Raw genomic sequence first — 13421 nt, 5'->3', positions numbered from 1 at the left:
GACAGATGAGATGAAGTCAATCTGTCACGATCATGTTTAGCTACTGTTGAGAAGTACAGTTTGAAAAAATAACCATTAAACCACTTACTTTCAGAGTAAAAGAGGTTTAAGTAGAGAACGATCATAAAAGTCACAAACAAACGTGAAACAAATCCAGCAGGTATGTTAGGAAACATTTGACTTAATAACATATTTTCTTGTGTTTCTTCTGAGAGTCACTCTGATAGTCTCACTTCCTCTCCACCTCCAGTCGCAGCTTTTCAAATCTGTCAGGATGATCCAGATAATCCTGATCCTCCATCAAGTTCCTGTTGTCGTTGGACAGTAGGAGGCGCTGCTGTGTGTGAGTCCAGTGAGAGTGAAGACTGAGAGAAGAAGAGACATGAGGTGATGATGGTGGAAGAACATTGTCTTGACGATCATATACTGATCCAAACTGAGACGAGTCAATGTTCTGTCAACATTCTTCTGAGAACTTGAGAGAAGAACCATGTGACTGAAACATCCCAGAATCATCTTGAATGTCAGATTTGAAGATGAAGTCAGCAGCTAAACTAGCATGTAGCTAACATGAGTCTAGTCTAGTTGTGATGAAGATGTTCAAGTGAACACATGATTCAATATGAAGTGATTCATGTGTGAAATGATGTTTAAAGTGACTCAACATTGTGAGTTGATGATCAAACTCACGTCTGATTTCAAATATTTGACAGAAATATTTCTTTGTTCTCCACTGACAGTCAAACTGAAACAATGTTGATGTTGAAGCTCCTGAAGAGTTTTGAGCTGAAGGACTTGAAGATTTGGAATCAGAGCTTCACTTGATACTGTAACTGTGAGTCTTTAACATCTGCACGTTTGTTCTGGAATCTTCTTCATCAAGTCCATGTCCACAAAGACCTTCAACTGCTGTGTCAGCAGATGAGCTTTGATGTTGAAGTCAATCAATGGAATCAAACTTATCATTCATGGATGAAGTTTTAACGTATGTGGTCCACAGTAATCCAGCCTGGAGGAAGAAAGAGTCAGAAGATCAGATTCATTTGATTCAGATGTTTCATGAATATTGTTTCATTCTCAGTGGACGACTCAGTCATGACTGTTGATGACAACAAAGATGGATCTATAAACAGGCTGCTCAGTCTCAACTGTCTCCTTCATGCTTCCACTGGTGTCCAGCAGGAGAACATGGAGGAACTCAGAGTTTGGATTCATGTGCTCAGTTCAGATGAAGAGTCTGAGCATCAAATGTTCAGTCTGAAGATCTTTGGAGTTCAGTCAGTGAGTTCTGCTGCTCTGTTCATACCTGAGAGTCTCCAGTCTCCAGTCTGGACTCTTCAGTCCAGCAGACAGCAGCTCCAGTCCTGGTCCTCCTGGATGATTCCTGCTCAGGTCCAGTTCTCTCAGGTGGGATGGGTTCAATGTCAGAGCTGAGGCCAGAGAAGAACAACCTCTCTCTGAGATCTGACACCATGACAGACTGAAATGAAGGAGAAACACTTTTAGAAACTTATCAGAACCAAGAGAAGATGATGTTCTGACCTGAGGGTCTCCAGGTGACAGTGTGGACTCTTCAGTCCAGCAGACAGCAGCTCCACTCCTGGATCCTGCAGCTTGTTTCTACTCAGGTCCAGTAGAGTCAGACTAGAGGACGGAGAGCTGAGGACTGAGGACAGAAGTGAACAACTTCTCTCTGACAGGAAACAACTGATCAGCCTGTGAAAGAGACGAGTTTCATCAACAAGTGACTTTTTCAATTCTTTATTTAAAAACAATCAACTATTTACTTTCATAAGATCATGGTCACATGTTTGTTTGAATATTTATCAGGTTGGTATAAATGAGGGTGAAATGTTGAACATGACGACAGAAACACAAACATGAAGAAGGAGTAACAACAATGTTGAGGTTGTGGTTTGTTGTTAAATATTTACTTTAGAAAAACAGACTTTCCTACAAACTAGTGAGACATCATTGATTTATGCTGAATTGTTGGAACATGAACAAGTATTTCAGTGAATGTTTTCATGTGATCAACTTGATCTTGATTAATCAAATTAAATTAAATAAAGTGTTTTTCAACATTCAGTTCATGAGCTGAAAATAAATAATACTTCAACAGGAAGTGACATTTATCAACACATCGTCTGCGAACAAGGAAATCTGGCTCAGTTGCTTCATCAACCAGGAAACAAGAGCTGAGACGACACTCGTCTAGTTTCTCTCCAGATATTAGAAACATGACATTTATTTCTATCTTCATTTCTCCTGAGAGACAAGAAACCAGATGAACTGTGGACCAGACATGAAGAGAGAAGATGATGTTCTGACCTGAGAGTCTCCAGGTGACAGTGTGGACTCTTCAGTCCAGCAGACAGCAGCTCCACTCCTGGATCCTGCAGCTTGTTGTCACTCAGGTCCAGTAGAGTCAGACTAGAGGACGGAGAGCTGAGGACTGAGGACAGAAGTGAACAACTTCTCTCTGACAGTCCACAGAAGCTCAGGCTGTGAAAGAGACGAGTTTCATCAACAAGTGACTTTTTCAATTTTCTATTTGACAAGAATTGAAAGAGTTTATTTATTTATTTATAATTTATGATAAAAACAATATGTTTTAATTGAGTAAAGGTTTTTTTCACACATATAGTTTAATATTGTTATCAACAAGTATCCTTTTAAATTCATTATAAAAGTGTTTAAAATCCAATATAAATTTTAACCCTGGAGTTTTGATGAGGTAAAAAAATATTTATATTTTAATGTTGTAGTTTTTTTATACCTCTTCAAAACTATAACATTAAAAAATTGTTGCCCAAATGTGTAAAATGTTGTTTTTTGAAGGCTCGAAAAAGTTGTAAAATATAAATATTTTGTACCTCTTCTTAATATTGGAGTTTTGAAGAGGTATACAAAATAGAAATAAAATAATATTTAAATGTTGTATTTAATTGTATCTCTTCAAAACTACAACATTAAAATATATATATATATTTTTACCTCTTTAAATCTACAACGTTAAAAATATAATTTTTTTTTACCTCTTCAAACACAGACATTATATAAATGCTGGTATGGAATCATAAATTAAAAAAATCGAGATTCAATATTTTTAACAAGTATCCTTTTAAATTTATTTTTTAAACGCGTTTAAAATCCAATATATATAATATATATATAAAACTCTATGTCTAAAAAATGTTTCCATTATTCAATGAAAACAAAACCAACCTTTCAAGATTTAAATTATTGAATTAAATTTTTCAGAAAATAATTCTAGGTTAAAAAAATACAATATTTCAATAAAATAAAATGTTAAATTCAATCCTTCAATTCTCTGATGACACTGATCTACTTGCATAAGAAACAAAGCAAATGTTTTTCAATATTCAGTTCATGAGCTGAAAATAGATTCAACTGCTCCAACAGGAAGTGACATTTATCAACACGTCATATTCAAAGTAGGAAATCGACACTTTTCTCTCTTGATGTTTGACCTTGAAAATGTTGAAAACCATGATCAACTTGATGAGACTGATTGTTGCAACAGTCACATGTCAGGAGAATGATCACAGATACCATCAGCACAATGGATTCAACAAGAAATGGAGACACATGTGTTCAGTGTGAAGTGAAGTAGTTGTAGATGAGCCTCACAAATCATTGGAGAAAGACATTTCTTACCAACATGTTAGTTTTCACACCCGTATATAACCTGAGCACAAATATTGATATTTTCTTACAACACACTTGGTTGTCACGTCAATACTTCATCTCTCCTGTCCTGTTTGTGGGGGCGCTAATCCTCTAAATGAGGGTGAAGAAGTCGTAACCAGCGGCTGATGAAGATGACGAGTTAACAATAGTGTCAGTACACGATGAGGGCAGCCTACACTGTACAAAAACAAACAACTCACCACACATGGATTTCCTAAATGTTACAAAATAAAATGTTCATATCTGGATCTACTACCTGAAAGAATCAATAATCAAACAGAAATATCTTCTTCACATTTGAAGTTAATCTTACAGCAAATGACATCAACTTTCATTGATCTCTTTACATCCACCACACATGATGACTTTAACCACGTCTTTAAAATGATCATCAATATATGATTTGACTGTTAACTGATGCTTTTACAAAACTATACTTTTTATATGCGAGTGTCAGTGAAATTAAGTTATTTATAATTGTATTATTTATCTTTATTTTATAATGATTTTATTCACACAGTTGTAATATTAAATTCAAGTAAAAACAGTCATTTATTGAAAACAATTGACTTTGAAATGACTTGTTAATGTGGTTCAGTTCGTCAAAGTCACCACTCTGAGTGTTTTCTCTGTCACAAGACAAAAGTATTTATGATTCCTTTAATAATACTGACGTGTACAAAATACTTATTAAGTGAACAAAGATCTGCTGTTTTTTGTTTATGTTTTAAGTCTCCGTTGATGGTTGTTTTGACTCTGTTGGTTTGGACTGTTGCTGAATGAATTGGAGTCTCAGTAAAAGACATGACAAACAAAACTTATTGGCTTCAATGAACATTTATGAACATATTTAGCTTCAAAAGAAGCTTAAAGTAAGTAAAGTAGTTTTGTTTCATTAAAGAAACTTCATGATAAATTGAAGAAAAATGTAAGAATGATGCGATTAGTCGACTTAATGGTTGAATATTTGGTGAGCAGTCGACTGTTAAAATAGTCGTAGACCTCATGAACAACAGATGAACCATAAGAGAAGAACAGAGACAACAACGGTGGAAAAAACAAACAATGAAAACAAATCAAAGACAAACCTCAAGATTCCACTCTAAAGTGTTTTGTCTTCTACGAGACAGATGACGCGAGAACACTGGATAAAGAATATGAAGGACTGTTGTTTTGATTATTATTCATTTTCATTTAAAGTTGACGCTTGTTTGTTTATCATTACAATGATTTATTAAGATGATATTTTTATAAACTACGTAACATCTTTACCTGCTACACAAACATACAAATGTATCTATGAGCTGCTTCACTGAAGAACAAAGTGATGACAGACTTTGACTCGTGTTTCCACCTCTGACTTTACATTTGAGCTTTGATGATGTAGAAAAGATGATGTTCTGACCTGAGAGTCTCCAGGTGACAGTGTGGACTCTTCAGTCCAGCAGACAGCAGCTCCACTCCTGGATCCTGCAGGTTGTTGAGACTCAGGTCCAGTAGAGTCAGACTAGAGGACGGAGAGCTGAGGACTGAGGACAGAAGTGAACAACTTCTCTCTGACAGTCGACAACTGATCAGCCTGTGAAAGAGACGAGTTTCATCAACAAGTGACTTTTTCAATTTTCTATTTGACAAGAATTGAAATAGTTTATTTATAGTTTAATATTGTTATTTTAGTAATAAATAAAATGAAAAAAGATTTTCAAGATTCAATATTTTTAACAAGTGACTTTTTCAATTAATTATTTAAAAACAATCAACTATTTACTTTCATAAGATCATGGTCACATGTTTGTTTGAATATTTATCAGGTTGGTATAAATGAGGGTGAAATGTTGAACATGACGACAGAAACACAAACATGAAGAAGGAGTAACAACAATGTTGAGGTTGTGGTTTGTTGTTAAATATTTACTTTAGAAAAACAGACTTTCCTACAAACTAGTGAGACATCATTGATTTATGCTGAATTGTTGGAACATGAACAAGTATTTCAGTGAATGTTTTCATGTGATCAACTTGATCTTGATTAATCAAATTAAATGAAATAAAGTGTTTTTCAACATTCAGTTCATGAGCTGAAAATAAATAATACTTCAACAGGAAGTGACATTTATCAACACATCGTCTGCGAACAAGGAAATCTGGCTCAGTTGCTTCATCAACCAGGAAACAAGAGCTGAGACGACACTCGTCTAGTTTCTCTCCAGATATTAGAAACATGACATTTATTTCTATCTTCATTTCTCCTGAGAGACAAGAAACCAGATGAACTGTGGACCAGACATGAAGAGAGAAGATGATGTTCTGACCTGAGAGTCTCCAGGTGACAGTGTGGACTCTTCAGTCCAGCAGACAGCAGCTCCACTCCTGGATCCTGCAGGTCGTTGAGACTCAGGTCCAGTAGAGTCAGACTAGAGGACGGAGAGCTGAGGACTGAGGACAGAAGTGAACAACTTCTCTCTGACAGTCGACAGTCTCTCAGGCTGTGAAAGAGACGAGTTTCATCAACAAGTGACTTTTTCAATTTTCTATTTGACAAGAATTGAAAGAGTTTATTTATAGTTTAATATTGTTATTTTAGTAATAAATAAAATGAAAAAAATTAAAGAATCAATATTTTTGACAAGTGGCTTTTTTAATTTAATATACAAATGTGAAAGTGTTTAAAATCCAATATATAATATATATTCAAATTATTTAATAAAATGATTCAGAAAATATTTCTATGGTTAAAAAAATAAAACATTTTAATAAAATTAATTGTTAAATTCAATCCTTCAATTCTCTGATGACACTGATCTACTTGCATAAGAAACAAAGCAAATGTTTTTCAATATTCAGTTCATGAGCTGAAAATAGATTCAACTGCTCCAACAGGAAGTGACATTTATGAACTTATTTTGCTTAAAAATAATCTTAAAGTAATACCTGACATTAATATTTTAAATTAAATACATGCAGTCGGACAAAGAGGACTATGAAGACGAACCCCTTTGATTTTATTATTTATTTTTATAGAACACATTTCCTGAGAAAAAGACAAGAGTTGACCTTTTGTATGAAACAGTAAAGTTAAATAAAGCTGCATTTTTATTGATGTAATCTTCGTGGTTTTGTTTCATTCAAGAAACTTCATGTGAATTTAAGATGAAGATTTTGTAGAAATCAGGCTCAGAGCTGCTGTGAAGGTCACACATGCTAACTTAAGTTTATTTTCTATAAATAAATGTTGCGTACACATTCATTTGTGTATACGCAGTATAATTAATGAGGCCACATGTTTTAAATATGTCGTTTTGATTATTATTCATTTTCATTTAAAGTTGACGCTTGTTTGTTTATCATTACAATGATTTATTAAGATGATATTTGATAACATCTTTACTTTTCAATTCTCTATTTGACAAGACTGAACTAGTTACATCATAAAATCACATATTGTATGAATATTTGAGGAAGGTTTGTCTAAATTAGGATCAGTTTGTTAAACACGATGACAAACACAACAATCATCAAAGAGTAAATCAAACATTCATGTTTAGTTCATATCATCAGAAATGTTTGAACAACTTACAGAACTTTGTTTGCAGCTTGAACCACCGGCAGAAGCCTCTCAAGAACCTTCTCTGAAGCGTATGTTGAGTATTTCTTCAGGTCAAACTCGTCCAGATGTTCCTCTGAGGACAGTAAGATGAAGGCCAGGGCCGACCACTGAGAAGAAGACATTTGATAAAAGAGATTTCCTGATCTCATCTTCTGTTGGACCTCCTCCACCAGAGAAGTGTCCTTCACTTCATTCAGACAGTGGAACAGGTTGATGATTCTCTCTGGAGACACATCCTCACTTATCTTCTTCTTGATGAGCTGTGCTGTGTTGTGATTGGTCCAGGAGCTACTTCCTGTCTGTGTCAACAAACCTGGAAGGAGACTCTGGCTGGTCTGCAGAGAAAGACCCAGAAGGAAGCGCAGGAACAAGTCCAGATGTCCATTTGGACTTTCCAGAGTTTCATCTATTGCTGTCTGGTAGAACCTTTCTGTTGGACTTTTGTCGATTTCTGTCAGTTTGGATGTTAGTTTTGATTTCATCAGGTTGACTCCAGAGTTGATGAAGGTCTTGTGGACGTGAAGAGCAGCCAGAAACTCCTGAACACTCAGGTGGATGAAGCAGAACACCTTGTCCTGGTACAGTCCTCTCTCCTCTCTGAAGATCTGAGTGAACACTCCTGAGTAAACTGAAGCTGCTGAGATGTTGATGTCACACTCTGTGAGGTCTGACTTATAGAAGATCAAGTTTCCTCTCTGCAGATGCTCAAAAGCCAGTTTTCCCAGAGACTCCATCATCTTCTTGCTCTCAGGATCCCAAACTGTGTCAGTCCCAGATCCTCCGTCGAACTTCACCTTCTTGACTTTGATCTGAACCACCAGGAAGTAGATGTACATCTCAGTCAGGGTGTTGGGCAGCTGTCCTGTCTCTGTGCTCTTCAACATGTCCAGAACTGTGGCAGTGATCCAGCAGAAGACCGGGATGTGACACATGATGTAGATGCTTCGTGACCTCCTGATGTGAGACATGATGCTGCTGGTCTGCTCCTCATCTCTGAACCTCTTCCTGAAGTACTCCTCCTTCTGGAGGTCATTGAACCCTCTGACCTCTGTCACCATGTCCACACACTCAGGAGGGATCTGATTGGCTGCTGCAGGTCGTGTGGTGATCCAGACACGAGCTGAGGGAAGAAGATCCCCCCTGATGAGGTTTGTCAGCAGGACGTCTACTGAGGTGGACTCTGTAGCTTCTATCAGGCGCCGACTGTTGAGGAAGTCCAGAGGGAGTCGACACTCGTCCAGACCATCAAAGATGAACAGAACCTGGAGTCCTTCAAAGCTGCTGAGTCTGGATTCTCTGGTTTCAGGAAAGAAAAGATGAACAAGTTCCATCAAACTCAACTTCTTCTCATTCAGCAGGTTCAGCTCTCTGAAGGTGAAAGGAAAGATGAGGTGGAACTTCTGGTGGGCTTTGTCTTCAGCCCAGTCCAGAGTGACCTTCTGTGTCAGGAGGGTCTTCCCAATGCCAGCCACGCCCTTCGTCAGCAGTGTTCTGATTGGTCGTTCAGGTGAGGCTTTAAAGAGGTCTTCTTGTCTGATGGTGGTTTCTGGTCTGGTCTGGTTCCTGGTGGCTGCTTCGATCTGTCGGACCTCGTGCTCCTGGTTGACCTGGTCTGTGCCCCCCTCAGTGATGTAGAGCTCAGTGAAGATCTCATTCAGAGGAGCAGAGTTTCCTGCTTTAGCGACCCCCTCAGACACACTGTGGAACTTCTTCTGCAGGCTCCTCTTCAGTCGTCCTCCACACTCTGAAGCAAGACTTCCTGAATGAAGACATAAGTCACACGAGTCAGAAGATTGTAGAAGGTGAAAATGAAGTAAAATCTTCAGATCTGATGCAAGTGTTCTTCATCTTCATCATGTTTGTTCACATGTTCTTACTGCTCCACAGACGCTCGGCCAGATCCTCCTCCTCCATGTCCTTCAGGAGATGAACTGTGATCTTCAAGAATTCTTCTCTGATGCTTCTCCACTTCTCATCTTCCTCCTCAGTCTGTGGAGTCTCTGGACTCACAAACCTCCAGACTCTCTTCAGCTCCTTCTGCATATAGTTGTAGAAGTTTCTCTCCAGTGACTGGAACAGAATCACAGAGAAGAAAGTCAGAGTGATAGTGGATCATCTCAAGAACCACAAAGACCAGAAGCTTTAACTTGGATTCAGCTGAAGGATGATGAACAGAAGGAACCTCTAGGATGAGGACCTCCTCTAGTTCATGAACTTACCAGCCGTTTGATTTCCAGTTGTGAGGGATGTTGCTGACCAATGAGAAGCTCTGAGCTCTGATGGTCCACTCTGAGAAGAAGAGATGAAATCAGACCATAAATAAACTCTTGTCGTGTTGAAGGTTCTGATCATAAGTAAACTAGGAGGCTCCTTTTAAAACCCACATACATCTCCATTAGAACTTAAATCTTACACATAATTTTGATAAAAATGATTCTTCTTGGTCTTATTCTTCAAAGACTCACAACAGTCCAGAATATTCTGGTTCCTCCTGCTGGATCCTGATGAAAACACAACTCTGATCAACTCTCATCTGTTTCTATCCTGGTATTCACCAGCTGAACCACTAGATGTCCTCACACTGCTGCACATGTCCACCTCTGCACTACAACTGTGAAAGCAACGTTTGAGGTTTTTAATTGTGTCTTTATCTCCCCCTGCTGGTGGTGTGAGTGAAGTGAAGTTCTCTGGTTTAATGTGTGTATGAACCTGGTAGACTCACACTTGTTCACTCTCACCTCACACCTGGAGACTCTTCACTTCCTCTGAAGTCAATCAATCTAGGCATTGAATGATCACTCTTCAGAGACACACAGCAGGGTTCTGGTCCAGATCTTGGTCCAGGTCCAGCAGGTTCTTGCTGCTGCTTTGATCTTGAACACAGAAGTAGAATGAGTGAGAATGAAGACATGGAGGACAATCTTGGAGGTCCTTGTCTCACCTCTGAGTGCTGGTCTGTTCATCGTGCTCCTCACACTGAGGGTATTTAAAGGAGTCTCTGTCCTCACCATGAGTCTCAGCAGAGTCTTCACCTTCACACAAACACACTCATGACATTCTTGTCAACATCTAAAGTTGTTGTGTTACATTTGTATTTTACAGATATTTTCATTTCACTTTTAACACAAATCCTTTCCAACATTTCAAATGATTGATGTTGAAATAATGCAGCTCTTCACTTCTTCCTCCACTGACACTCGTTGTTCACATGAGAGGAAAACACACATATTTCACGTGTTTCTGTTCAACTGAGGAAATAATATTTTTATTTTCAAAGGTCACAGAGTGAGTAGAGAAAAGATGAAGAAGTTCTCAGAGACTGCAGTTTTTCCTTTTCAAGAAGAGTTTCTTGATCTGAACGAGTTTCCAGCAGAAATATCCTTGAATATAGAATTGAGTTTGTTGATACCATCTTGTGTGTTAATGTATTATCATCAGAAACAGCAGAACTAACAAGTGTGAAGAACTATTTTCTTCCTCAGCAGGAAGTCAAACTGTTAAGTTGTTATAAAAGAATCTTATCTGTTGATCTCTGTCTGCACCAGTTCAAAGGTCTCACACACACACACACAGACACAGACACAGACACACACACACACACACACACACACACACATACACAGACACACAGACACATGCACACACACACACAGACACAGACACAGACACACACACACACACACACACACACACACATACACAGACACACAGACACATGCACACACACACACAGACACATGCACACACACAAACAGACACATGCACACACACACACAGACACATGCACACCTTCACACACACTCACACATGGAAAAACGCGCACACACACACAGAAAAAAAGCACAAACGCACACACACAAAGAAATAACACCCACACACACGCACACCTACACACACATGGAAAAACGTGCACAAAAACATGCAAACACACCCCCACACATGGAAAAAAGCACAAACACACAACAAATAACGCACACATGGAAAAACAAACACATACAAAAAACACTCACATACAAACACACTCACACACACGCATGCACACACACTAACACACAGACACACATACTCACGCACACACAAAGCAATAACACATACCTACACACACACACACACACCTATACACAGATGGAAAAACGCACACAAACACACACACCTACACACACGCACACACACACACACAGATTTTCTGTGTCATCATTTGTAGATTTAGCTGCAGTTGTTTAAAAACAACATGGATCGTCTCGTTGTGATTCATTTCATTTCATCAACTGCTGACTTGTGTGAGAGTCAGAGAGTCACTGACCTGTCTGCAGCTTTCTTCTCTGTGGTCTCAGGTCCATGTTGGAGCAGAATTCAGCTTCTTCTGACCAGAACTGATGGAACAAGACACTGATCAACTCCTTCTGACGCTGGTATCAAAGATCAGGACTGAAATAAAAGTATGTGGAGATCATGTGACTCAGAAGTCTTTAATGATTAACATTCGATGATTATCTTTCATCTCCAGGATCATAAAGATCATTAGATGTTGAAGGACCAGAGAAGACTTTGGTTGTTTTCACTGTTTGACAAAATATAAAATATAGAACAAAAATGAAAATCTATGTAATATTATTATTATTATTATTATTATCAATATAAGAAAAAGAGGTTCCAGCAAATCTCAAGAGCAACAGTGACCAGGAAAACATCATCTGAGGCAGAAACCTCAAACAGAGCCAGACTCCTTGTGAACGACCTTCACAGCCATAACACAATCATCAGGATTATGAATGAAGAATCTAATTACAGTATTCACAAACATGAATGACGATGTTTTGACGGATGTGACGCATCACGTTCAAAAACACAACTTAAGCCAAAAAACACTAAATTAAAGTTTTCGTTGTTTTATCGAGATCAACGACCATTTTGTTTATTCATTTACAAAAAACAAATTTTAAAAGTCCCTGGAAGATATGTTTAGTGAAGTCCTTCCATGTTGTTTTTGCTATCAACTGAAACACCAACAGGCCTTGGTTTACGACTACTATGGAATGCAGACCCTCCCCCATCAATCTACTGGCATCAGAAGGTTGGCCATTCAGATGAGAATGACTAGAGAACCATTACCACCAGATGACCCTTCAGAGTATTATTCAAACTAGTGTTTCATAATTAGTTAATCAAAATAAAATCATTAATTATTATCCACATAAATTTAATAGTTTCCTTTCCAATGAACACAACTTTTCTCTTGTGAAGAGATCATTCAGAGAAAAGGATTTATTTGCAATGGAGCGAGCATCCAACATGCTGATGTGCAGCGCTGATGACATCACTGAGGCAGTGACAGTAGAGCACAGCAGGACCTTTCGAAGGCTAGTCCAGCAGAGTATAAAACTACGTTTCACTTTCTTTTAAAACATCGTCTTTTTGTAAATACTGTAATAAAAACAGAAAAATTATCATTTGTCTCTGCCTCATTGCTGACGAAGTAAAAGAGGCCAGTGCTCGTGTGAAGACTGTAATTACTGACAGGGTGTAGAACCTATTGTCAGTTAGAGGGATGAAGAGAATGAATAAGAACAAGTATTTTATTCAACTTTCGCTCAGCTTCATGTTCATGTTCATTCTCATTAAATAATCATTTTATTCTAGAATGTTTGTTGTCATTGATGTACCTTCAGAGTCAGCAGATTGTAAGATTCAAGATTCAAGAGCAGCTTTATTCGCCAGTACATATTGGTAAACATACGTGGAAGTGTTCGTGGTTGTGGACAACTTTGTAATTTGTAACACAAATTTGAATTGGTGTAAATAATATAATCAAAATATACAAGACAAATAATAATAAAAATAATAAACACAGTGCAAAAACGTCAACAGTGCAATTAACTTTTCAAGAAAGTGTTCTTGTGGCGGGGGGTTCTTGTCTGTAGCGCCTCAGGGGAGGGGGCAGAAGAGGGAGGATCCGGGGTGAGTCGGGTCTTTGATGATGATCTCTTTCTCGTCCTGAACTCATTCAGTTCCTGGAGGGCAGGGGGGCTCCAATGATCCGCTCTGCAGTCTTCACAGTCCACTGATGTCTCCTCCTGTCCTGCTGTGTAGCCGCTGCGAA

At 38.2% G+C, this 13421-nt stretch overlaps 1 protein-coding gene across 1 annotated transcript; it reads right to left on the bottom strand.

Annotated features, from left to right (window-relative positions):
* Window positions 1-2259: 2259 nt before the first annotated feature.
* LOC148085106 (uncharacterized) lies at window positions 2260-9717 on the bottom strand. Its single transcript, XM_087781495.1, has 4 exons — window positions 9710-9717; window positions 5120-5293; window positions 2301-2505; window positions 2260-2268 (listed from the first exon to the last, which is right to left on the bottom strand). The coding sequence occupies exons 1-4, from the start codon at window positions 9715-9717 to the stop codon at window positions 2260-2262; spliced, it is 396 nt and encodes a 131-aa protein (XP_087637621.1).
* Between the last annotated feature and the right edge of the window lie 3704 nt (window positions 9718-13421).

The sequence above is a fragment of the Callionymus lyra genome, chromosome 2, assembly GCF_982586985.1.
Source record: "Callionymus lyra chromosome 2, fCalLyr1.hap1.1, whole genome shotgun sequence".
NCBI lineage: Eukaryota > Metazoa > Chordata > Actinopteri > Syngnathiformes > Callionymidae > Callionymus > Callionymus lyra.
This window is presented reverse-complemented; position numbering and strand designations above follow the sequence as displayed.